Below are 27019 nucleotides of genomic sequence, written 5' to 3'. Positions count from 1 at the left end.
GCGTGCTCTTTACCTGGGTAGCAACAGTTGAACGTCCTCTCTCCCAGGGTGGCTGTCTGCTCCTTAGACTCGGAGGGAGGGGCTGCGACTGGGGCTTTCTGGGCGTCACTGTTGTCAGTGGAGGGGCACGTTGGTTTCGGAGCACCATGATCTACTTCCGAGGCTGAAACGGAGACAAAAAGAACTTTTGCTGAATTTCTCAGACGTGGCCACCGCGGCAAGCCTTGTAACAGCAGGTGCGTGCTTACATCACCTCCCTTCTTCGCCTCTCCAAAGAGGCAAACCAAACACACATTGAAAACCGATAGCCACGTGTGTTTTGGTCTCACAAATAGCCATCTTCCTCTAGCGACCCATTTCCAGGAAACAGTGGGGACAAAAGAACACGGTCTAATGGCAGGGACGAGCCTGGAGAGATCCAGACCGTAAACCTTTGCAAAAGCGCTCGTCAGACACCGAGTTTGTAAGATCGTTTCCGGTCCATCCCGGGCCACCGTTGTGTAAGAGGAGATAAATCACAAATTACGAGGAAAGTTGCAATGAGATGAAAATAGAAGCCCAGACGTTCCTCTCAGCGAGAACAGAAAGCTGCGTCACGGTGACGTCACGCTATTTTAAAATGCTTACTCTCGACTGCTGAGCGTGCTTTGTCCCGAGCGGTAACAGGTCGCAGGCTGCACGTCGACCCTCACTGCTCTCCAGGACAAAGCGCAGGTGTTTCAACCCGTGATGTGAGAAAGGGAGGGGACAGCCAGGGGCCAAAAGGCTTGACGTGATGGCCTATCGTGTCCAGATTTGGGTTCTGATTTAAACATACCGCAAAACCACTCAAGACAGGGAGATGCTGAACACTAACAGGAAGTTTCATGAGGGATTTTTTTTTAAGGTGTGAAGATGAAATTAGAATTTTAAAAACTTTCTCATAGTGTGGGGATAGATATTTATAAGCTGCACATAGGTCTGATTTGTTTCAAAATAATCCAGGGCAGGGGGACCGTCGTACAGAAGGAGCAAGACAGGTCACATGTCATTCATCGCTGTGGCCCAGCCACGGGTCCCTGGGGGCCCAGGGCGTCCTTCTGTTCGCAGTAATGTTGAACCACGTAAAATCGCTGTTTCCACGGGCCCAAGTGGTCAGACGACAATTTCACATGGTTTGATCTAACATGTAGTTTTAAGGACTTCTGTAACAAAGATTAAGTGATCCTAAAGCAGTGCTCTGCATGGCTGAAGTCCTTAAAAAAACAAAACAAAACAAAAAAAAACCTTGACTAATTTCTGAATCACAGGCTGAGGTCTGGCACTTGTGGCTTGCCCCAGCCACAGAAGGTCCATTCGACTTTCCTTCAGGCTGTGCCAAGGAAAGGACCACGAGTTGTGTGCGGCACAGGGTGAGGGCTTCCGTTCTAGGCACAGGGCTTGCTTCGCCCCGATATTAGCTGTGCGCTTACTGGCAGCTCGCCGAACCCTTCGGAGCCATTTACCGAGCTGTGACAAAGAGCCGCTGCCCCGTGTCGGGCCATGAAGAGAGGGACGATGTAAACTCTCAGCACGGTGCCCACGCCGGGTCCGCACACACTTCGGGAGAAAGGGCCGCCGCCAGCACGCCCGAGCAGCCCTGGTGCAGGCAGCCCCTCAGAACAGGGCCCGAACGAGTGACCCAGTGCTGTGGCTCGCAACTGGGGTCCTCCTGTCCCCAGAGAACATCTGGCAATGCCCGGGGACACTTCTGACGGCCGGGATCACGTGCGTGATAATGGCATCTAGCCGGTAGAGGCTGGGGATGTTACTGAACACCCTACGATGCCCCAGACGGCCCCGGTGCCTGGATCAGCACCATCTGGATTGTGGGTTAAATGTGAGTTCCCAGGGGGGTGGGGGAGGGGAGATCCCAGAAACCTGCCCTGGAAAGCACCGCCCAGGTGACTGTCATTGGGCTCCAGACCGCTGGCAGTCAAAGGGTGGTCACGGAACACTAACAGGGCCTGACTGGGAGCTAGTTAGCAAAGCAGAACCTCAGGCCCCACCCCCGACTCTGTCCCCTACAGAAGCAGCCCGCACTTGAACAAGGTCCCTCGGGGATCCCTCCGCACGTGATGGGAGCAGCACAGCTCCAAGCCCCGCTTCCCCAGCGGCTGCGCACCACACCGCGTCACACCTGCGTCACACCGGAATCACCCGGAGGGCTTGTTCAGAGACACAGGTGGTGTCTGGGCCCCACCTCTCCAGCTCCCGATTCAGGAGGTCTGGAGTGGAGCCCGGATTTTTTCTAACAAGTTCCCCGCTGATGCTGCTGGTCTGGGGACCACACTCTGGGGACTCCAGCACTGGGAGGACGGACACTGACTCAGAGGAGACGCTCAAGTTCTCCGATGACGAGGACTCACAGTTATCCTATCTGAAGGTCATCACTATGCCCTTCAGAGGAAAGCACACAACCTTGTAGTACTTAGAAATTCCCATTTTAAGAAGAAGCCCGTCAAACTCTTTGAGCGTCTTAACCCCACAGAAACCGAGAGAGAGGGAAAGCTGAAAGCTCAGGGAGAGGCTGTGAAGCTCACTGGTTTGGGGAACCGACTGGGAAGCCTGCTAGTGAGTTTCAAATTCCAGTTCTATCATTACCTGTGTGCCCCTAGGTGTGGTAGCTAAACTTCACTGGCCCTCAGTTGCCACATCTGTAAGGGGGGGATGTAGCCCCTGACTCATCGGTTTACATGAAGATTATTAGATTTAGCATCCGCGAAAGAACCGAAGCCAGCACAAAGTAAACATCGTGCGTTTTCTTCATTGGTGTGCATACATGGGAGCCAACACACTCCTGGAGGGGAAAACGCATTGTGCAAACTGCAAAAACAGGCAGTCGGGAGACAGATGGGTTACAGGTATCAACAAAAGGGTCCCATAGGTATCCCGGGCCTCCCAGGTAGAATGTAAGGGCGGGGCTCTCCTTCTCCTTTAGACAGATCCCGGGAGCCCACGCTCTCCTGGGAAAGGTATCGAGGTGGCGCCGGGGCAGACACCTTTCTGTCCTGAAAGGAGGGGGCACCCTGGACAGGAGCCACTTGAACACAGGGGGCGTTTTCTAACCCCTTGAGAAACTGCAGATGCTTATCGTGTACGGTTGTTTCCTTGCCCGAGTGACTTTACTTTTTACTGGTGGGGATTAACCCCTACCCATGGACTTGCTCTGTTACCCCTTCTCCACAAGCTACGCTGGTGGCAAAGCCATTTCTGAGAATGGCCCCAACTGGGGGTTGGGGGGGCGGGAGGCAAGCCCCGGGCTCAGCACCACAGACTAAAATACAGGTGGAAAAACGCACCAGCTGCAAGCCTGCGTTTTCTCTGCACTGACGGCTGGCTGGTGTTGTGGTGTGTTTGGGGGCATGATTCTGATTGTGTCCTGCTCCCCTGGGGGGCACCCCAGGAATGCACAATGCAAAACACCCTCCCCCCAACGCCTTCAAACCCAGGACCTGCGCTGTTTGCAGGAATAAAAAGAAGCCCACAGCAGGAACTTTGAAAAGCAGTGTGGGGTAATTCAGGAAGTCTTCAATAATCGCTCCCCCCCCACCCCAAGAGTCAACATCCCCAATAACTCCCCAATTCCTCTTTCAGAGGATCAGGAGGAGCCCTGGCCCCGCCCCAGAAAGACAATTCAGGTCCAAGCCACCTGCCCCCATTCTAGGCCTTGGACAGAGTGGTAGTTACGGTATTTTGGTTATGGTAATTCAGGCTGCCAAGCTTACTTTCAAATACAAACTATTAATCCGGGAGTGGCGTGGTTAAGCTTTTGGCCCTCGGCCACCTCCTTTGGAGTGTGTGGTCAGCAATGTCCCCGCTGCTGGGGGCCTGAGTCTTCCCGGAGAGGAGACCCAAAACCCTCTCCGCTTCCCTCCACCCCCGGCCAGGAAAATGCAGGGGAAGGGGAGAAGATAGCTGAAGCTCCTCTCCCCACTTCCTTCCTAAGAAAAGGTATCAGCTAACCACGGAGGGGGGGGGAGGGGGGAGGGGGGAAGGGGGTGGGGAGATTAAGTAGGAAGCTACGCCGTCTGAATCTGAGTGCAAGGGAATCAGACGGGGAAGCGCTTTAGAAATGCAGATTCCCCGTCCTCACTCCACCCCCGACATTCCAAGGGGTGGGGGTGCGGGTACCGGAGAGTAGCGGTTAAAATTGGACCAGTTAGCAAAGCTCCCGACCCTCAGGCACTTTGGAATCGGCGGGTGCAGGGCCCACAGGGTGGGAAATACTGCCGGGGTGTTAGGGTAGCCGAGGGTCTGTCTGCTTTGCCCCGACCTCCCCAGCCACGTGGTGCCCTGGGGGAGCCCGCTAAGTCTTAGCTGTGGCACTGTCCTGCCAGACGTCCCCTCCCCCTAACGGCCCCACTTCTCCAGGGTGAGACGCCAAGTCCGCAGGGACCCCCCCCCCCCCCCGCCAGGCGTCCCCACCACCTCTCCGACCTCATCCGACTCGCTGCAGGTTCCAGCCCGCCGACGCCCTCGCCTCTGCACTCGCTGATCCCTCGGCCAGGAACGCTCTTGCCCCGAGGCCATCTCCTGGGCTCGCTCCCTCACCACCTCCAGTTTCACTCGACGGTGCCCTCCTCGGTGAGGCCTGGCTTGGACAATGCATTTTAAAGCCCCCCGCCCCCCCCCCGTCTTCAGGCCTCCTGACTCCCTCCACTGCTTTTATGTCCCCCCAGCGCGCGCCCCTAAACACCCAACACCCCACAGCTTCAGCTCCTGTGCCGTCTCTCTCGTCCCTACTGGGCCAGGAGCTCCAGCAGGGCTGGGACTTTGTCCTTGGCTGCTGCTGTCCCTTCCCAGCACTTAGCCCAGTGTGCCCGCTGAGGCTCGGCCCTTTCTCAGACATTTCTCCATCCTCTAGGAGGTGGCCCTGCGCGCCGGTCTCAATGCCTACTTTCCAGGCGCTTGGCCCCGGCCCAGCGCCAGGGAGCTCGGGGACCCGAGTTCCGACACGCCCGGAAGACAGCCTGGGCAGGGGTCTCAGAGCATCCTCGCAGCGTGTTTGGGAGATGGCCCGCCGTTTACAAGCGTTTGGCGGCGGGGGGGGGGGGGCGGGTAGCGGCTGGAGGGGTTCAAGCGGAGAGCGGAGTCATTTACCCAAAGAGGATGAATTCACGGAGTGGGGGGAGGGCTCAGAGGCGCCGAGGTCCGAGCGCCAGGACTCAAGCCGAAAGCTTCATCCGCCCTTCCACGCCTGGTGCCGGGACCTCGCACTCGCGCGAGTCCGGAAACACCCGAGAAACAGCGTCCGGCCCCCGGGCTGGACGACCGGGGCGCTACTCACCTGGCCCCCCGGCCACCTCGCGGGCAGCCTCCGCCAGTTCCCGGAGCGCAGGCTGCGTCTCCTCGCAGTGGAGGTGCTGGGGCTTCGTCTGCTTGCGCCGCGACATGGCGTAACGATCCGGGCTCCCGGCAAGTCCCTGCGAGTGGCCTACTTGATACAGCCAATTCCCGGAGTTCGGAAATTACACCCCCTCGGCCTGAGCGCGCATGTCTTGGCAATTCTGCTCCGAAGCGGAGCAGGGCGATTTATCACGAGTCCTGACGGCTGATTGGCCCAGAGCCAAGGCCTCAGGGTCCTGGGGCAACGTGGTCCCGGGCCTCGCCGCCCGCACCAACCCGGAGCTCGTCGGAAATGCCGAAGCTCGGGCGCCACCCCAGGCTCGCTGCTTCAGAATCTGCATTTTAACAAGCTCCCCAGGTGGTTCGTGTGCGCGTTCAAGTTTGAGCAACCATGTCTGCATTTTAACAAGATCCCCAGGTGATTCGTGTGCCCATTAAAATTTCAGAAGCACAGCTCGCCTCCAACTTTAATGTGCGCGGGACTCACTGGGGATCTCGTTAAAATGCAGATTCTGACTCAGTGGGTCTGGGGTGGGGGGCCCCCCCGAGCTCCCGGGCGGAGCCCGGGCGGCCGCTGTTACGCGGGCCGCGCTTTCACACTCCGGCTTAATTGGCCGGGACTGAAGCCCGGGCGCTGGGGTTGTGGTCTTTAAAGCTCCCCACGTCGTCGGGAGAGGCAGCCCAGGCTGCGAGGCACGACCTCTACTCGTGATTCCCAGCCTTGGCTGTACAGGCGAATTTAAAATGTAAACGAGGCCAGGGAGCCCCCAACTGCAGAAACCGATTAAATACACAGATTCTGAAAGTTTTGGCTTCGGGTGGCGGAGTCCGGGAATCCGTTGGGCCGCACAGCGCCGCCCCGGGTCCAAGGCCACACAGGAGAAGGCCCTGGGCCGACGCGCGCGGCGCCGCCCAGCAGGTGAGCGAGGCGCGGTCCCGCGGGGACGCGGGCGGGGGCGAGTGCGCTAATTGGCGTCCGTGCTCAGACTGGCTGGGGCTTCGGTGAGGCCCGAGGGGAGGGGGAACCCCTCCTCGCACCAGGTGAACTGCGTCTTACAGGGAGCGAGAAGGCCAACCCACACCCCCCAGGTGTTTACTTCCTCCCCAGTGGGGTTATTCCCGAAGACGGGTCTGTGGCCCGAGCTTGCCCGAGCCTGAGAATCACGTGGAACCTTATTTACAATGATCCGGCCAGGTTCGGCTCTGAATCCGGGCGCGGGCCTGGGAATCTGTATTTCCAACGGCGCCGCGGTGGGGGCGGGGCAGCGGGTTTTCCGCTGCGGCTGGTGCCGGCCCCCTGGGGTTGCACGGCGTCCAGGAGAACGCCCGCTGCGAGGTCACCGTGGGCGAACCCTGGGGGAGGAGGGCCTGCGAGAAGAGCGTTTTTACACTTCTCCGACACTGAGCTGTTTTCCTCGACCTTCCGGTTGATTTTCAAGCTGTGGCTGGATTCTTAGGGATGTTTGTGTAAATGGAAGGTGAAGTCCCTCGAGGTTAAATAAAAAAAAAATTTCTTATGCGATTTAAAAGTTTTCTTGGGGGTGTGCATGTAGCTACACGGAAACGTAATGCCGGCACAGCAATGCCGTTTGGAAACATCCATCTGTGCTCGGGTTCCCCGGGTCTCCTTTGGGAACCTCACGGAAGGATACTGGGTAAACTGGGGGCGGGGGTTGCCTCTGGGGAAGCTGAAAGGGGGAGCGCACCCGGAGTGGAAGGTGGGTGACGTCTGACACCTTTGAACCGCTGAGAAGTGCACGCGTTTGGGCAGAGTTCTCTCTTCCCGCTTCAGCTCCTGGGCACGCAATGGGATTAATCAATCCTTGCCGCACCACACCTTGTTACTGATCCGCCGCTGGCCTGTATTTGGCTGCCGGTTTGTTCCTTGTCTTATGGGGATCTAATACACAGCAGGGAAACCACCACCCCAAAACTAGGACTGTAACCATAACCTACGACTCCCACCCCCTTCTCGGATGTAATAGCCCTCAACCTAAACCCTGCATCTTTATTCCTTTGCTTTTGCTTTTTAGCAAGGGTGTTGTGTTTTTTTTTGGTACCTACAAATATCCTTTAAAAATATATACCACTTGGCACTGATTGGGTAGGTCAGTGGGTCAGAGTGTTGCCCACGTACGCCAGGGTTCGGTTCGATCTCTGGTCAGGGCACATGCAAGGGGCAACCAGCGAATGCATCAGTAAGTGGGACAACAAATGGATATTCTCTCTCTCTGCCTCTCTCCTCCCTCCCTTTCTTCACCTTCTTTAAAATCAGTAAGAAAAATTTTTAAAAATACTTAAAAATTATGTCATTTTAATTTTAAAAGAACGTCATGAAAGGGTATGCCATCTTCTAGGAATTACCTTTCCCACATTTATCAGATTACTAAGATCGCCTGTCAGTCCATTGCTGTCACTAGCGTTCATCCCTGCCGACCGATGTGTCAGATCGCACGGTGTGGACACACCAGATTTCGTCCCCCCGCTCTCCTGCCGGCGGGCACGCAGGCTGTCTCCTGGTCTCTGCCATGTGTACAGTGTGACCATGACCTGTGCTCTTTCTAAAAAGTGTCCAAGTTTCTTACGTGAATGTCCGTATTGGCTACGTGGCAGGTGACTGAGAGAGGCCACAGCAGCGGCCCTGATGTCTGCTGGCCCTGCAGTGTGAGCAGTACGGTGGGTGGAGCCACGTCCGACCTGATACCCAACAATATCTCACGGGGATCGTGCATGTTCCCTGTGCACAGCGTTTCAAGACAAAAACAAGTAAATGTTTTTCACAAATATGATGACAGCAATGGATGAAATCTGTTTCATTTCTTGAAGGCATTGTTTTAATATTTCACCCTCCATGCATTCAAATGTATGGGGCTAAATTCAGTTTAATACCATGTTTGGTTTTTATGGCTTGATTGCAAGGGTCATGATTGAAAAATGGAAAAAACATAACTCAGGATATAGAGATTGAAATGAAAGCAAGGTGTCACGGGCTGTGCTTAATAAGCTATGATTTCCCTTTCTTCACCCCGTTCACCAGTTATACAAATTCACTGGTGATTTTTTTTTTTTATCCAGCTTATAAATTTTCGCCTTTCCTGATCACCAGTCTGGGGCTTCTGCAGATCAGCTGAAGAGGATGCATCGCTCTGTGTTGAACGCGGATTTCAAACCCACTGAGCTCCTTGTCTGGAAAATTTGTAAACAGATCAGACACCCTGCCGCTCAGTTGAAACACACACATGGAGGTTTTTGTGTCCTAATTTTTCATCGTTTTCAGCAACAGAGTCACTTAACAGGGGACTCAAGGCCAAACATGCATTTCAAAATCATTTCTCCGTTGGATGTTTCTCTTGCAAACTAGTCACTTCCTCATTCTTTGTGTATCGCCTTTATCCTGATATATTATGGTTGTTAGGTGGTCCCCTTTCTCCATGGAGAAGGTCAGTAAGTTTTTAGCGCTTGTCATTTTGTAGAAGAAAATGAATGTCTGTAATTTTGCCCAGAGGTGGCCAGTGCAGCTCTGAACTCCACCAGGTCCTCCTGGACGCCGGCTACAGAGCATTCCCGACTCCGGAGGTGGCACTGTGATAACCCAGAGCACAGGGGAGCCTCAGTGAGAATCCCGGCTCTGCGACCCGGTCGCCTGGGGGAGGCCGCTCTGCGCCCCACTTCTCTCATCCATGACAAGGCAAGGCTGACGGCTAGGGCGGTTGGGAGGACGGGTTCCTCTGGGTCAAGTACACGCAGTGGCGCACAGTACAGAGGCAGTTCTCCCTGCGAGTGGGCGGTTATTACTAGCGACGGTACAGTACGAGTTACAGTTTCCTACAAGGACAGCTAGTGCCCCTCTAGCATTGGTGGTTCCCATGAAACTGGCCACAGCCACTGTTGTGCGTGGACATAAATCGGGCGAAAACAAGCCAGGGGCGACGTCTCCCAGCCCTTCCGAGCTGCACGCTGCCCACGCTTTCACACCGGTTTCATATAATGAGTAATCTAATACTGCTCCTTAATATCGCTCAAGTAATTGCTTTATTTTTCAAGAGACACAGATAAAAATAAGTTATAATTGCCCCTCTGGTTATCCCCGGTCTCCCGGGGGTGTGAGCACCCCGCCTGGGTCCCGTGCTCTCCTCGGCCACCTCATCTGACCTCTGTCATCACCGCCGCTGTCCTCCACGGTGGGGACAGGACTGAACACGTGGATGTTTACCTGGGTATAAAGGATTCCCCAGCGGGGTGTGCCTCTCGTCAGAAGCGGATCTTATTCCTCTACTGGCCGGGAGCTCATTGGTCTGCCCATCTGACGATAATGTTCTGAGCCCACACAACTTCCCGGGTGTGCTCCGGGTGTCGGATGTAGAGCGACCCGCCAGCTGGAGGGGACCCAGCAGGGCAGCCACAGAAGGAAGGAGCTGACAATGAATGAGGGAACGCACGCATGAATGCACGAGTGCACAAGGTCATTCCAGATAATGACGGCCGGCGCGATCAAGAGGAAATGGGGTGGCCCTGGCTGGTGGGGCTCTGTGGATTGAACAGCAGCCTGTGAACCCAGGGGTTGCTGGTTCGATTCCCAGTCAGGGCACATGCCTGGGTTGCGGGCCAGGTCCCCAGCAGGGGGTGCACCAGAGGCAACCACACATGGATGCTTCACTCCTCTTTCTCCCTCCCTTCCCCTCTGTAAAAATGAATAAATAAAAAAATTTTTTAAGAGAAAATGGGGTGGAGTGATGGAGAGTCACAGGGTGGTTGGTGGTGGTGTGTGGGGGAGTCCCTGAGTTGGGCTAGCAGGGACCTTCGAGCTAAAACCTGGCTGTCACAGGCGCCCCCGGGAAGCACCAGGATGGCGGCATTCCCGGGAGAGGAAACGACAGCAAAGAGGAGACCGGCTTGGGTGCGTTCGAAGTCAAGTGAGCTTCACTGACTAGCTGGCTCCAGAAAAGAAAAATCCGGCTCATACAAATATGAAAGGAATGTCCAAGCTCACTTGTGATTAGAGACATGCAAGGTAAAATAGACGGATATACTGTTGCGATTTGCTTTAGCGTTAGGGAAGGTGAGCATGGGCTATGATCCGGCTGTCCCTCCCCCACGCCGCCCTCCCAGACTTACCACGCAGGAGAAGCACCTGGGGACCTTGTTAAAATGCAGATTCTGACTCCGGTGTGCCTCAAAATTTAACTCGGACACGGAGCACCTGGGGACCTCGTTAAGCAGTGGATTCTGATTTCAGTGCTTCTCAGACTTTAATGGGCAGAAGAATGGAGATCTTGTTTAACGGCAGGTCCCAGGCAACAGACGTGCAAGAGGTGTTTAGCCTCGCTAATTACAAGGGAGTGAATATTAAACAGCCATCAATTCCTCGCTCTCTTTTTATTTTTCACCTACCAGATCAATAAAAATTAAGAGGGTTGACAGCATCTCCTGTTGGGAGGAGGCAGGGAAATTGGCCTGCTAATGCATTGCTAGTGGAAGCGTGAATGTTTATAGCTGCTTTGGAGGGCAGTTGGGCAGTAAATTTTTAAATTGCCCTGCCAATGATCTAGCAATTAATTCTCCTTCCCCTCTATTCTTCTCCAGAGAAACATCTTCCCGTGTGCAGGAGAGATTGTGTTCAAAGGTGTTTGTGCGGCACTATGGCCACAGCAAAAAAACAAACAAACAAACAAACAAAACAACTGACAAAGAGACTGAATGCCCGACTGTAGGGGAGTGATTAGGTTAAAGTGAGGTCTGGCCACGCCATAGGATACCAGCAGCAAATAAAAGCAGTCCGCCAGATTTACCGACGCAAGCACGGCTAGGGCTCCAGGGGTGCTGCGTTGAAGAAAAAAGGCAAGTTCGACCTAGACGTAAACACAGGCAAATCCATACGTATTTCTGGCGAGGAAACATGAAAACCCAGAATAAAAAGGTACTGGAGGGCATCCCACTGGCTATGCATGGGGTAAGGTGGGGGTGGAAGGCCTGAAGAACCAGAGGTTCTCTGTGTGTATGTAAGAGAACATTATCCTCAATAATACTTCCTTTTGCCCTGGCTGGCGTAGCTCAGTGGATTGAGCGCGGGGTGCGAACCAAAGTGTCGCAGGTTCGATTCCCAGTCAGGGCACATGCCTGGGTTGCAGGCCATGACCCCCAGCAACCACACATTGATGTTTCTCTCTCTCTCTTTCTCCCTCCCTTCCCTCTCTAAAAATAAATAAATAAAATCTTAAAAAAATAATACTTCCTTAAAAAAAAGGGAATGTATTCACATACTACTTTATAGTTAAAAAGTAATATGTAACTAAATTGTGTTTTTGTCATATAGTGGAATAAATTCTATATGACCATAAAAAGAATAATGTATTTCTATGTGCATGGATAGGGAATCTTATTCTTCAAGATAAATAAGTGAAATGTTTGAAGGATAGGAAAGTACATGAATCACACTGTGTGTGTCTATATGCATATAAACACATAAATATCTAACAGCATCTCTATACAAGTTAACATATGCATATACAGGATGTTTGCCATGGTGAGGACACAAAACAGTTTATTCTTGCATCATTATTTATTAATATTGCATTATTTTCCATACGAATAACTATAAGCCTACTTTTCAAAAAAAGATTTTATTTATTTATTTTTAGAGAGGGAAGGGAGGGAGAAAGAGAGAGAGAGAGAAACATCAATGTGCGGTTGCTGGGGGCTGTGGCCTGCAACCCAGGCATGTGCCCTGACTGAGAATCGAACCTGAGACGCTTTGATTTGCAGCCCGTGCTCAATCCATATAAGCCTACTTTTGCTCCGCCCTGTATATGTGCACTCACACACAAACTTGTGACTGTGCAGGGGACCAGAGACCCGGTCACGGGAGTTATCCCAGAGGACAGGACAGCGATATTTGTGACGCAATTGTCCGAGTGGCTGCCATCTTGCTAGGGACCTTTTTACAATGTTTCAAGTTTTCAAATTTGAAAAATCATAACATTTGGCACACATACAAGAGTGTATAACATAAATGTGCAATATAAGGAATAAAACAAACAGGTAGCCACCAACTTTAGATCTAGAACATTCTCTGTACCCAAGAAACTGCTCACACGTTCCCATCCAAAAGCTTCCCCTCCCTCCTGCCACTTTGTGCCCCCATTTCTAATTCCAGGTAATTATTATTTAAAAAGGGTTTTGTCACCCAAATAACATGCTGCTCAGTCTGGCCACTTGTTGAATGGGATGAGTAATTTTCCTTCCCTCTTTCTTTCCTTCCCTCCTTTTAGTCTGTGCGATGGAACAGGTGGCCGCCGGCAGCGGCCCCTTGTTCGTTTGCACTCTCGCGTGACCTCCGGTGTGTGAATAGTATGACTACACCAATTTTGTCTACACCTCCACTGCCCATGGGCGGTTTCCAGGTTGGTCATCACGAGCCGCGTAGCTATAAACATTCTTGCACGGGTCTCCTGATCCACTCAGAGAAGTTCCTCTACGCCCAGAATCTGCATTTCACAAGATCTCTAGATCATTCTTCTGCCCGTTAAAGTTTGGGAAACACAGAAGGCGGAATCTGCTTCTTAACAAGCTTCCCAGGTGACCTGAGCCCACGTTACACCTGGAGACACACTGGAGCCAGAATCTGCATTTCAGCGAGGCCCACTGGTGACTCCCGTGCGTCCTGACTCTGAGGGGCACAGCGTGGGGGGGGGGATAGCTGGATCACAGCATGTGCGCCCGCTCAGCTTTCCTAGGAGATGCCAAACTGTTTTCCAGCGCGGCTGTATCAGTTTACGTTCCCACCAGCATATATAACTTCTGAAATGAAAGAAGGAGGCTAGTCGGAAGGCCACTAGGGCACAGTCTCAGTTGCAAATGTAAATAACCAGCACACAGACACCTCCCTTCCTCCTCCCTTCTTTTCTGCTCCTCCCCCAGGTCCAGCTCCTGAATCTGAAATGAAGGAAAGAAATGCTGGCAGGGGCTCCTGGGTGGGCAACAGAGTGGATCGGGGGCTCTATTTATAGAGAAAATAAACAGCCTGCACGTCATCTGATGGGTCCTGCAGGTTTGAAAGGTCCTGAACTGCAAAGGAATGCTGTCCAGGAACAGAAATTCGAAGCTTCTAGACCTGGGGCAGGGGGGTGGTGGCCTGAGGTGGGCAGTTGTTTTACCTACTCCTGAGAAAAAATGCATTTCCGATCCCTTCCTAGCAACACCGGAATCTCCCAGACCAAGAGTCGTTTTCCATGGCTTAGGCCACAGTCCCCCACCCTGACTCCGACATCTTCTGTTAGAGTTCATTCCAGAGCCATTCATTTGTTTGACAAGCAGTAATTGAGTCCCATCTGGGTGTGAGGTGTTACGCTAACCTCTGGGAATGCAACAGCAAGCTTTTAGGGGAGTCACAGAGGAAGGCGGGGGTACCAGGTGAACAAGACAGTGCAATAAAGGTTCACACAGTGGTCGGGCAAAGCTTCCTGCAAGGGGTGGATTCATACCCCCGGATGTACAGGTCTTGGGCAGGCAAACAAAGCGAGGTGAGGGGGTTCTGGGCAGAGCGGATAGCTTGTGCGTGGGCCGGGAGGCAAAGAGATGGACTTTTAGTGAACGGCAGTCTGGCTGTAGGTGGGCGGGGTGGGTGGGAGGTAGAGGCAAGCAGGAGATGATTGCATCATTTCCTAGTCCTCCTTCCCCCTCTTTCCCCCTTGAATCTCAGACACGTCCAGAGGCCAGTCCTAGGCTGGTTCGGGAAGGTTTCTTTACCTCTCCTTACCTAGAAACAACGAAGCATGACAGTGGTGGTGGCGGTAATGGCCCTGAACAGAGTGGACATTCACAGATGTTCTCCGTAGCTAAGCACTACTGTAGAAGGCATTTCACGTGTGTTCCCTCACCGGAGTCCAGCTCTTCATGGATATGTGGCCTTGAACAAGGTCTTCTCTTCCCTCAGACTCAGCTTTCTGATCTCTAAAGTGAGGATGATAATTCTACCTACCTCAAATGGTTTTTCTGAGTTTTAAAAGGGACTATATGTAAAAGGGGTGACACAATAAATAATCAACAATATTATTATTATTAACGCTGGCTGGTGCGGTTCAGTGGACTGAGTGCCAGACTGCAAACCAAAGGGTCGCCGGTTTGATTCCCGGTCAGGGCACATGCCTGGGTTGCAGGCCAGGTCCCCAGTAGGCGGTGCTCAAGTGGCAACCACACATTGATGTTCCTTTTCCTCTCTTTCTCCCCCTAAAATCTTTTTCCCCTTCACCTCTCTAAAAATAAATAAATAAATAAAATTTTAAAGAATATTATTATTATTATTATTATTATTATTGGCAGTCATCTACCTGCCACCCTTACACTATAATAACTTTTAAAACTGTTTTAAGCCCTGGCTGGCGTAGCTCAGTGGATTGAGTGCAAGCTGCGAACCAAAGTGTCGCAGGTTCAATTCCCAGTCAGGGCACATGCCTGGGTGGCAGGCCATGACCCCAGCAACCGCACATTGATGTTTCTCTCTCTCCCTTTCTCTCTCCCTTCCCTCTCTAAAATAAATAAATAGAATCTTAAAAAAAACTTTTAAAATAGACTAATGATCATTGCAAATTTATTGATTATATTGAATACCTACATTGTGCAGGTGTGCTGGAGATACATCTGTAAAAGAGACAGGAGGGGTGTGTTTGCAACACTTAGTTCAGCCATACTACAAAATGATCCCATCTTTAGTTAGGCTATTGCTTTGGGCTATTTAACGAAGACCAAATAAAAGCAGGTTTAAAACAGGTTAAATAAAACAGGTTTATGTCGAGGTTTATGTCTGCTGGATGATACTCCATGAGACCATCTTGGGACTCATTTCTTAGCTTATTGCTTTATTGTCCCCTGGAGTGTTTTCCTTGAGGTAAAGGTCCACACCAGTGACCCAGCCCATGGCAAGGAGAAAAGAGGAAGAGGAGGGTGAGCGGCTGTCCTTTACAGAGGTGACCAGGAGTGTGTGTCATTCTTGGTTGTGTCCCATTGGCAGGAATTTAGTCACATGGTCACGTGTAGCTGCAAGGGAGTCTGGGGATGTGGATTCTAATAGGGTGGCTGTGTACGTGACTAAAACGGGGAGGGCTTCTGGGAATTTATGCTACAGATACACAGGCACACACACCCAATGACCCGTCTGCAAGGTTATTCATTGCAGCACTCTTCGAAATTGCAAACACCTAGAAATAACCCAAGCGTTTGTTTATAGGTCACTTGCTAAATAAACCGTGGTAGAGCCCTACTCAATGAAAAACTCTGCAGCCATAAAAAGTAAAAGAGGGAAAAAGGTCCTTATATATTAACATGATAAGATCTTCTGAATACATTAGTGAAAAAAACAAGAGATAGAACTGTGTATATAGTACACTACATTTTTTTTTTTTTGCAAAACGGAAGGGGTCATGGAAGAGTACGTTCATATTTGCTTATGAATTTGCATGAAGAAAGGTTGGAACAGCAAATGCTGTTGGTGCCTCACCTCTACCCCCTCATCTGTACCACCTGGGTGCGTGCTGGACCGACTTTCATCGGCCAGCACCTGCGTTTCTTTTCCTGAAGGTTTTCTCCAGTCGCCAGCATCCCCTCTGCCTCCCTGTGCAGCAGCCTGAATGACCTGGGCCATGGATCTCCTGCTGCCCCAGGAGCAGCCCTCCATCAGCAGCCGCTGGGGTCGCTGGATAAACAGCTCCGCTCTCTTGCCTGGTGGGTGGAGAACCCTGAGGCACCGCCTCCTACCTCTACTCCAGGGGTTTGCAGCAGAGGAAGCGCCAGCTGTCCACCGTGCTGAGAGTGCTGTTAACAGCCCCTGTATTCTCTCCTTCTCACCTCCGTTTCACCTCCCCTCCCCTTACAGTAGTCTCACGGGATCACCTCCCAAACAACCCACGTGCTCTCAGATGCTTGTCCCGCCCGAACAAGCAGGCCGGAAACAGACTCACAGGTACAGAGAACATTTTGATGGTGCCAGGTGGGAAGAGGGTTGGGGGTGGGGAAAAAAGGTGAAGGGATGAAGAAGTCCAGATGGGTAGCTACAGAACAGTCACGGGGATGTAAAGCACAGCGTAGAGAATGTGGTCAATGATACTGTAATAACTGTACGGTGCCAGGTGGGTACCAGATTTACTGGGGTGATCACTTAGGAAGTTATATAATGTCTCATCACTGGGTTGTATACCTGAAACTGATACAATATTGCACATCAGCTGTAAGTGAAAAACAAAAAATTATTTAAAAAAATTAAAAAAATATCAATAAAAGCAGTCACCCATAAGGACCGGGAAGGGAACACAGGATGGGAAAGAGAACTCTCCACATATGCCGCCTTAGATTGCTTTGCTGTTGGGATCATGAACACATGAACTACTCATGAGGGACCTCACAGAAATGTCGGCGGCTCTCATCCTAGCAAGGACAGCACAGCAGTGACAGGGTAGAGCTGACGGTCTCTGCCAGAGCAGCCCTGCCTGCGATGCCTGTTTCTGCCTGACGTCCACTGCTGGCTGCCGCATCGCAAAGGTGTGGGCCCCCCGCCTCCTCCCCCTCTGCTCTGTTGCGGGGCCGAGTCCCAGGCTGCAGGTGGGATGGGGGTGTGGAGGGGGATGATGGGTCCTGGCACTGCCTGCCCGGCAGGGAGCAGCGGGGACCCAGGACTCCCGGGCCCCAGTGTCACCACCTGAGAAGTGGACACAATAAACACCCATTCAGCCTATTCCGAGCTGTAAGAACAATGGCCCCTGTCGGATCTAATGAGGCTCACCCTCATTAAGCCTTCAGGCCTGAGGAACTTCATACGGACTGCTAAATCAACCAACCAGTCCATCAGTCAATATGGTAAATGCATTTAACTCGAGGAGCTGGGCTTTACTTCTACAAAGAAGTAAAAGGCACGATCTTTTCGCCAAAGAGGCACTCACGGGAAAGTAATGCAGCCTAACGAATGCTCGGAAACATCTAAATGCTGACATACCACGGAGCTGGTGAAATTCTAGCTCTCCAGCCCGGAGCAAACGGCTCACCAGCTCCGGGACGTGGTGTTCCCGTTTGCAAAAGGAGCAGCGCTGCGTGGCCCACTGTCGCGGGCTGTCCTGAGGGTGGATGACACCGTTGTCATGTGCTCAGGGCACTACTTGGCATAGGGGAAGAAGCCAACAAAAAATGACCTTTTTCTACCCATTACTACAAATACCTAAGGCAACTTTTGACTCCATTTCCATAATGCAGCGTCTTTGAGTTGGGATTGCATGCTTGGAAGTTGCAAAACACCCAACTAACACGGCCTTGAGAACGAAGGAAAACAGGAATTGTGTCACCCAAGTGCATGGTGGGGGTGCATTTCTGTTTTGGCTCCGGCTTGATCCAGGGGCTCGCACTCGGTCCTGTGGGCTCCGTCTCCCTCTGCTCCTCTGGCTCCCTCAGGGGGGCTCCCTTAAAGGGGTGGGCAGCTTCTGACGTGGCTCTGACTGAGCCCCACCCCCTGACACTCTTGCTTTTGGCTAGTCACCTCCTCTAGAGGTTGGGCTCCACCCAGAGACCCACTTCTAATGAACGACATTTGGCCAAAGCAACGGAATGTCACTTCTGAGGTTAGATGACAAGAAAGACTGGCTTCTCCTCGCCCACCCTGTCTCATCTCCTCCCGGTTGCTCCCTCTTCCGGAAGTCGGCTGCCGGGGGGTGAGCTGTGCTATGAAGGGGCCCGAGGGCCACGACCCTGCCGATACCCTCTGGCTGCAGAATTCGTAGCTAATTCTGAATTGAGGACTGCAGCGATCGTCTCTTGCATGAGTCAGTTTTTGTTGCGAAACGGACAACCTCAGAATCTCAGTGGCTTTCCTTAAGAAATACTGATTTTGTTTTCTTTTTTTTTAAAGATTTTATTTATTTATCTTTTAGAGAGGGAAGGGAGGGAGAAAGAGAGAGAGAGAGAAACATCAATGTGCGGTTACTGGGGGCTGTGGCCTGCAACCCAGGCATGTGCCCTGACTGGGAATCGAACCTGCGATGCTTTGGTTCGCAGCCCACGCTCAATCCACTGAGCTATGCCAGCCAGGCTTCCCCACCCCCCCAACCCAGTGAATTCACTGTGGCTCTGCTGGGTTTGGCTCTAGCCCGCCTTTGAGGTCAGGTGCACGAGTCTGCCCCCGCCTCACTGGGCGTGTTCTGCTCCAGGCAGGCCCTGTGAGAACAAGAGCATGAGCCATATCATACAGGCACATTTAAACCCCCTCTCCCAGTCAGGCCCACTGGTATTTTGTCAGCCAAACAGCCAAATTAGAACTACAGCTTGGCCCAAAATCAGTGGGGCCAGGACACACGTTCCACCCCCCATGACGCCAACGGGCGAGGGTGGGTAAATACAGTTCTGTGCCAGGGAGGGAATGCCGACTGGAAACAGTCATCTCATTTACCACGTTTACTGACGTTAAAAACAGGAATACGATCACGTGGCTAAGACTAAACAGACTGACAGACACAGTAACAGTAATAATAAATGTTCATCTGAAACATCACGTAGAAAACCCGAATTCTGATCAGCTGTATGGCATGCGACTTCCTTTTCGGGAAAACCGACCCATGGGCCGTGAAATTCCACTCTTCGCTGCTTTGCGCCACGAGGGTGGAGCGCTGGCCGTTATTTCACAGCTTCTGGGTTTGGCCTTTCATCAGTGATGACGGTCAAGTCAGAAGCTGACTTACACCCTCTGCCCCAGCACAACTGTCAGCAGTGCGACGCCGCCCGGAAAGGTCCCCAGTTTGGATGACAAACTGCATGACCGTCTTGTATAAGGGATACGATGCAGTGTTTTGTTCTCCAGAAATAAACCGCCTTCCTAGGAGCTAACGTTCACCCAGGAGCATCAACGTAAACATTTTTTTATTTTGCTTTCTCTCGGGAAAAATGCTCCGATGACCAATGACCTGCCTTCCCCCACACCTGCATAACTCCCTAGCCCACCTCAGGATGCTCGCCCCACTTCTCTGCTCCCTGCGCCCAGCTGTGGGGCTCCTGCGTGTTGCTGTGACTTCCCCCCCCCGGGTGCAGTCCGAACCTGGGCTGTATGGCTTCCGGGTCAGGCCGCCATGTCCCCTATCAGTGCATTTATGTGCTGTGACACGTGTTCACTCGCCTGTCTGCCTTACTGGACTGTAAACTCCCAGCAAGCAGGGATCCTGGCCGCCTGCGTCACCGCCTGTACACGCCTCTTTGGCAATTAGTATTTGCTGAACGAATGCAATTGTTATTATTGTTTTAATTATTATAAAATGCCAGCCATGCAAAAAAAAAAAACCCCACAGAGAATACTACTGCCCTCAACCCATTTTCTATCTGCTCTTCCTTCTGATGCCCTCTCTCTCCGGCTGCCTAAACCTCCGACACCCCAGGCACGTCTCTGTCTTAGGGCTTTTGCGCTGGCTGTGCCCTCTGCCTGCATTTCCTTCCTCTTGATATTCACACGGCCCCTGCCTGCCTCCCTCCCATGGACCAGTCTTTGTTCTCATCTCAGCTTCACCTCCTCAGGGAGGCTTTTCCTGACCACCCTACTTGAAACTGCAACCCCTTTCTCCCCCACCCCCCACTAAGCACTCATCTCTTCTAGGACAGTGTATACGGTGCTTATGTGTTCTGTTTATTATGTATTGTCCGTTTCCCCACACTAAGAAGGCAGACTTCACCAGAGGTCACTCTCTCTGCTCCTTGACAGTCCCAAGTTTCCAGAATTGGACCTGGCACATAGTAGGTGCTCAAGAAACACTGACTGACTGAATATAAGAGGGCAATCTGCACTTCTGTCTGGGGATCAGAGTAGTCAGAATCAGTCATGCCCTCAAGATCCACCGTTCCGGGAGAGAAAGCAAGACAGAAACGGCGGCACTCTAGATAATCAGATGCTTTCAGACTCGACTGTACAATGCTCGACTGTGCCGTCAGCTGTACTACGCTTGACTGTAGTGTCCTCCTGGCTCCCTGGCCCTTCTGCCAGCCCCACCCATGTACTCCAAGGAGCTACCAATAAGCTGACATTGTGACGGCTGACAGTGTCCAAACCATTCGCCTCTCAGTCCTCCTTTTCCTAATAACCAAGTTCCACCCATTTCCACCTTCGAAACTCAGTCAAGTAACTCTCAGGAAAAGATACTACTAGAAAAATACAGTGTTATAGAAGTGTACACCTGAAACCAATATGATTTTATTAACCCATGTCACTCCAATACATTCAATAAAAATAAAAAAATAAAATGAAAATGAAAAAATAAAAATATGAAAAATGAAAACCATTAACACTAGATAAATGACTGTCATCATTGCTAAACAACCACAAGATCGGCATGGCAAACTTTGCTTCCTGAAGCTATGCTTTTGAAATTTTATAGTTAACATTTTGGGAAAAAAAATTAAGAGATTGATTTAAGGAAGAATATTCAAAAATTCTATTTTATATTCAGAGTTTGCACAAAATCTTGACTAGCCTAAGAAACCATGTTTTAAAAATACAAACAAAGCCCTGGCTGGGTAGCTTGGTTGGTTAGAGCGCCGTCTGATACACCAAGGTTGCAGGTTCGATCCCCGGTGAGGGCACAGACAAGAAGAAACCAATGAATGCACAAGTCAGTGGAACAACAAATCAAAGTTTCGTGTGCTCTCTCTCCGCCTCTCTCCCTAATAAAAACTCTAAGTAAAAATTAGTGCAGAAAAAAATGACCTAAGTGCATAAAAACCAAAACCCAAAGGAACCACAGATTTTATATGAAACTGGAAAATTCTAAAGCCATTACAGTAAGAGTGGAGGCACAACAAAGATGCCAGCTGTGGCAACACTGTTTGGAGGTTCTGGCTAATGCAATGGGACAAGATAACAAAATAAACATTGTAAGGAAGAGACAAAATGACCTGGAAATAAGGCGATTGTGTCATAACTATCATAAACCATATTTATCATAAACCAAGAGTTTCTAATAAATACTGTCAATTAATAAGAATCTTTGCTAAGACAGCTCAATATAGACAATTATGCCCAAAATGGCCATTCTTTATGCTTGCAACAAATAATTATTTTAAAATGGAAAAGAGATCCTACTTATAATAAAATTCAGAATATGAAAATATAGGCCTATATAAGATGACTATATTTTAAATGAAGAAAACTATGTATTGTAATTTCATCGAATAATGTTTACAACAGCAATTGAATAAAAGTTTTTGGGTGGAAGGTTTAACATTTTTTGAAGTCATTCTTTTCATAAGTTCACATATCACACTGATTAATTCTAAACAAAATCCTCCCCCTGGCTGGCGTAGCTCAGTGGATTGAGCGTGGGCTGCGAACCAAAGTGTCACAGGTTTGATTCCCAGCCAGGGTACATGCCTGGGTTGCAGGCCATAACCCCAAGCAACTGCACATTGATATTTCTCTCTTTCTCTTTCTCTCTCCCTTTCCTCTCTAAAAATAAATAAATAAAATCTTTAAAAAAATCCTCAAAAGGTTTTCTTTTTCTGGGTTGGGGGGGCGGTGGGTCTGGACGAATGACAGCTAATTTATGCATATGGATAGCTAAGAATTGCTAAGAGCATTTTGGAAAAGAATATCTACAGAGAAGCTTTGTACAAAAGTCTGAAAGATATTAAGGTTTACTTTCATGCTAACACAAGCCAACATTTGCTGTTGGCTAACCAGAGCAGATAATATTAAAGATCAGCGGGCCAGAATAGAGCTTCCAGAAATAGATCCAAGGATACTGGGTGCTTCATGTGAAGGTGAAATTAGGATTTCAGCTCCAAGGAAAATAAGACTGACCAACACATGGTCCTGGTGCACGTGGGCAACCAGATTCCTGCACCACAAGTGTATAAATGTGAATTCTGGCAGCAGCAAGGTGCTGAACCGAAAACAAACAGTAAACATATAAAGAAAAACCTCAGAAGGAAGGGATTTCACAAAAAAGACAGAAGCCACAAGTGAAGTGACAGAGGAATCCAATGGCATAAAAAGGTGGGTATTTTTGCCTTGGCTGGTGTGGCTCAGTGGACTGAGCACCGGACTGTGAAGCAAAGGGTTGCCAGTTCGATTCCCAGCCAGGGCACATGCCTGGGTTGCGGGCCAGGTCCCCAGTAGGGGGTGTGTGAGGAACAACCACACTTTGATATTTCTCTCCTCTTTCTCCCTTCCCTTCTCTCTAAAAATAAATAAAATCTTATAGAAAAATGGGTCTTTTTATACAGAAAGAACACCACAAGGAAAGTCCAAAGATGAAGGGCAGGAGGGGAGAAAACTCCACAACATGTAGCAGATATGGAGTTCATATCCCCGAGCTCCCAACAACCCAAGGAGAAAAATGAGCGTGCACAAGTTTCAAGTTCATAGAAGAGAAAGATGCAAATGCTCCGCTGGCCTATGCAGAAATGTCACAGAAAGGCAGGCTGGATCACCAGTGGGGGCAATTCCCAGGGACTGACTAGGTAACTCGCTTCATTCATCGGACTGACAAAACTTCAGCATGGAAGACGCTTGGGACCGGCAATGCCTGGGCCCGCACTGGATGAGACCACCCTTCTGAAATCCACACAGGTACAAACTATGAAGACACACTGGAACTCCAAAAGCACACATGAATACGAGGCATTATGTAGGATGCTTACCAGGGCAGTTCGTAATGGCATACAGAAACGAAAACCACCTAAACATCCACGAAGAAGAACACTGTGGACTAAGGCATGGTCCAGTCACACTCTAACTTTTGCTTAAAAAAAAATGAAGTTAGGGACAGCTGTATGGACCCTCGGTACTGTTAGTAATGGAACAAGTTGTAGAGAAACAGACATAGTGTGATCCAATTACTACAAAAATAGGAAAAAGCCTTTTCTAGGTTATCTTGAGAGCTTGTACATTGGTATGAACACAGAAAAAAAAAACTCTACCTTGGTTGTAAAGAGGCTGAAGATGATTGGTTTGGTTTTTGTATAATTCTGTAGAGTATATTGCGAAACTTGAACAAGTTTTTTTTCTGTTTTAGCATGTTTAAAGAAAATCTAAATATACATGTGCATATGTTTATATGGAGGGCAATAGTTGGGTAGAGAAAGATATAAAAAGAAATATAGTACATAAAAAAGGCAAAACAGTACGCTCAATCTAGCCTCAGCTCTGTAGCTGGAGAGGAACACATACAAACACAGCACGGAGAAAAGATCAGGAGACAGTCCATGAATGTGGTTCCGACGTCCACATCTCGATAGTAAGACTAGTTAATGACTAGTTTTTCTAAAGAATATGTTTCCCATACTCTCTATTGTGAATTTACATTACATTTAGAATCAGGAAAAAAATGTTTTAAAAGCTGGGGAAAAAAAGTGGGGGCACTCTGTGAAAAAAGAAAGAAGTAAAAAACAGTTTCTGGCCAATGGAAGCTTCCCAGCTAAAATCCAATAGCTGAGCCTCCTAAAACAACAAATGTAAATCCTAAAGCAATGACGTTATTAGAATACTAATGTAGGATCCCGCAGGCTTTTTCGATTTCTTATCAAACCATAGTTAACAAATAATTACTACCACTGAAATGAAAGTGAGAATAAATAAGTTCTGGCAAAGGAAACACAGTGAGTTATCAGAATTGTGCTCAAATATTAAGGAGCAGAGAAAGAAAGAAGACCAACTCAGCTCCAACTCTGTCTCTATCTCCCCAGGGCAGCTGGCTCTTCATTTTTCTTAGTTTGTTGTGTATCTTTTATGTGAAAGTGAGCTCATGTGCATGAGAACTTCGGTGAGTTTGTGTGTCAGGGAAGGAAAAGTGTGTGAAAACTCAGATAAAAAAAAAGCATCTAAGTGTTCTTATAACGTTTTAAACAGACTCCTCTCACGAGAGTAACCTCTCCAGCTCATGATCCTTGCTGACACTCTGTGAGAGTGTGGTTCGTTCACTCATTCCTTACTAAGAGCCCACCACTAGCTGCAGATCATGCTCGAGGCTGGAAATCAGCCCTTACCACGACCTGAGTTCCTGCCTCTGGGCATAAGCTTGGGTCCCCCTAGCTTGCTCTCTGGCGCCATCTACTGGTCAAACAGCACTTCCATGGAAAACAGTAACATTTGTATTTCCCTCCTCTCACTACAGCCTTGGGTTTGGAAAAACCAAGGTGCCTCTCTTGCCTCTCTTCAGGACTGCACGAACATTGTCTCTAAAACAATGGCACCCTGGAACACTCTGTCGTAAAGGTCAGCAGAAACGTGCCTCATATTTGCATCTAAACAGAAATGTCAGAAACTCTGAAGTTTCAAATAGTGGCACCCCTGTAGGACCCACGCATATTATATTTGACCGTCGAGGAGGTACGATGTTTGTATAACGCATATGAGAGAGGACGACAGACCTTTGCTTCTTCAATTTCTCTTTAATATGAGAATTCACATCCCCTCAACCCCAAATCACACCGTGACTACAGAATCATGAACATTCAGTCTATTTTCATCATTGTCTCAATTTATTAGAAAACCATTCCCATTCATCTCATTAGCACTAAACTTTTTTTTTTTTTTTTTGGTCAAATGCCCATGTAACATTGTGTAGAAAATGGTCCTTCATGCCAGAGATTTGTATTCAGGTACTAAACCACTAGTGCCCCACACTTGGTAGGGGGTGGGTTTTTCAGAACGGCACGTAAGAAAGGCTGGGAAGCACCATCTGCTACACAAGATTAACGAGGTGGAAAAGTCCTTTATTGGGGTTGGGAGATCAGCTGGGAAACAGACGTGCTCACCCCTCAGTGCATTGGGTTCCAACCCCCACTCGGAATCAGCCTGGTAACATTTGAGATTCTCTCTGCAAGTTACAACACCGTGATTCACAGGGGGTCTCAAAGGTATGACAGCATTAAAAAATTATAGTAAGCAGTATAAAATGACAGTTTATGACAGGGGCGGGCGTGTTCTCACGATCACCTTTAAAAACACAAAGGGCACACCTCTCACAGAATTCTCTGTCTGACGCTTTCCAGTCACACCCACCCCCTTTCCTCTGTGTTGGGCGCACTAATCTGGTATGGAGTCCGCTGGGCACAGCAAGGCTGGGTGGGCCGCTCCCTGAATGATGGAGTAAGTCTGCTTGGGTAGCTCCGGCTGGGCGGAGGAGAACATGGGTGGGGCCGCGGTGGCCACGGCGAGGTTCTGGCCGTCGCTCACCACCGTCACCTCGGCCGTCCCCTCCTGAATCAGAGCGTTAAGGCCTTCGAAGTCAGTGCAGGTGATGCCAGAGCTGGTGATGAACGTCTGGCCGCCGGAGCCTTCCTGGGCACTGCCGGGGGCGGCGGGGATGAGGGTCTGGTGCAGAGTGGCTCCATCCGCCTGGTCGTGCGTGGTCAGCAGGACGGCCGGCTGGGCCAGCGCGCCCGCCTCGCTCGGACACCCCGAGGACGGAGGAGGGGCGATCAGGTTGACCTGGCGCAGGATCTGCAGCCGGCCGTTCCCCGGGAGCTCCTCTGGGCTCTGGGCCACCAGGGCGGAGGGCACGATGTTCACGGCTGTGGCGGCGGCCTGGACGATGGTGTTTGCCTGGGGCACCTGATGCCCCACGATGATTTTGACTCTCCCCTCGCTGAACTGGGGCACTTGGCTGGGCTGGAGTGGCACCTGGAGGGGCCCCACCGTGAGGGGCGTGGCCGGCTGCCGGCTCGGGTCGATCTGGAACTGCAGGACGGTCACGTCCGAGTTCTTGCTCTCACTGTACTCACTGTGCTGCCTCTTGTGGCTCCGCAGCGAGTCCTCCCGCATGAAGGAGGCGTCACATATGTCACAGTGGAAAGTCTTCTTGGCGTCCAGCTTGGCCACCTGCCGGCTGCTCTGGCGGCCCGTGTCTTTCCTCTCTGAGGCCTCGGTCTTGACCATGTCCCCGTGGAACTTCTTCATGTGTTTGCTCAGGTTGCTGGGCTGCTTGGTGTCAAAGCTGCAGTAGCTGCACTTGAAGGGGCGGTCGGTGCAGTGGATGCGCTCGTGGATGCGCAGCGCCGCCTTGCTGGAGCAGGAGTAACTGCACTCGGCGCACTTCTCCGGGTGCTCGGACTGGTGCACCCGGCTGTGCTTCCGGAGGGTGGCTTTGCTGTCACCCAGGAAGTCGCAGTGCGGGCACTTGAAGTTGTTCCCGCTGTGCTTGATGCGGACGTGGGACTTGAGGTTCCCCTTCATGGTGCAGCGGACGTTGCAGAACTCGCACTTGAAAGGCTTCTCCCCCGAGTGCACGCGCATGTGCCTTTTCAAGTCCGAGCTGATTTTGAACTTGGCGCTACAGAGCCAGCACTGGAAGGGGGCGTCCCCTGTCAACACAAGGTGAGTTTCGATGAGAACAGGCAGGCAACAATCACAGCGGATCCCCCCGAAGCACACACCAGCAAACCGCTCACACCGAGGCGGGCGGGCGGGCGCAGACCGTCTAACTGCGGCTCCTAGCAGCCCCTGGGAGGAGAGAAAGGGGGTTGGGGCGCTTCTCTTCTTCCCCCAAACCCGAGCCGCCGCCATGTGCTCGGTGCGCCGCCACAGTGACAAAACCCAGGAGAAAAACGGAGAGCGTTAACAACGGTTCCAAATAAAATAAGATGTGCGAATGTCCTTCGCATGGGCTTGAAAACAATCAAGCTAACATTCCCAGAGTTAACG

The 27019-nt window shown here is 50.7% G+C and overlaps 1 protein-coding gene across 4 annotated transcripts in view; it reads right to left on the bottom strand.

Annotated features, from left to right (window-relative positions):
* The window catches only part of ZFP64 (ZFP64 zinc finger protein), a 63215-nt gene that overhangs the window by 12537 nt on the left and 23659 nt on the right, over positions 1 to 27019 (bottom strand). For 2 of the 4 annotated variants that reach the window (XM_045832802.1, XM_045832803.1), the window contains exon 6: positions 24746 to 26679. In XM_045832802.1, coding sequence (XP_045688758.1) covers positions 25403 to 26679 — 1277 coding nt within the window. In that variant the 3' untranslated portion in view covers positions 24746 to 25402. Of the gene's footprint in view, positions 1 to 13; positions 164 to 5308; positions 5736 to 24745; positions 26680 to 27019 lie in introns of those variants that run through there. The other 2 variants (XM_045832805.1, XM_045832804.1) reach the window with 2 other exon arrangements.

Source organism: Phyllostomus hastatus, unplaced genomic scaffold, assembly GCF_019186645.2.
Source record: "Phyllostomus hastatus isolate PE091 unplaced genomic scaffold, TTU_PhHast_1.1 phas_contig_17, whole genome shotgun sequence".
NCBI classification, from domain to species: domain Eukaryota; kingdom Metazoa; phylum Chordata; class Mammalia; order Chiroptera; family Phyllostomidae; genus Phyllostomus; species Phyllostomus hastatus.
This window is presented reverse-complemented; position numbering and strand designations above follow the sequence as displayed.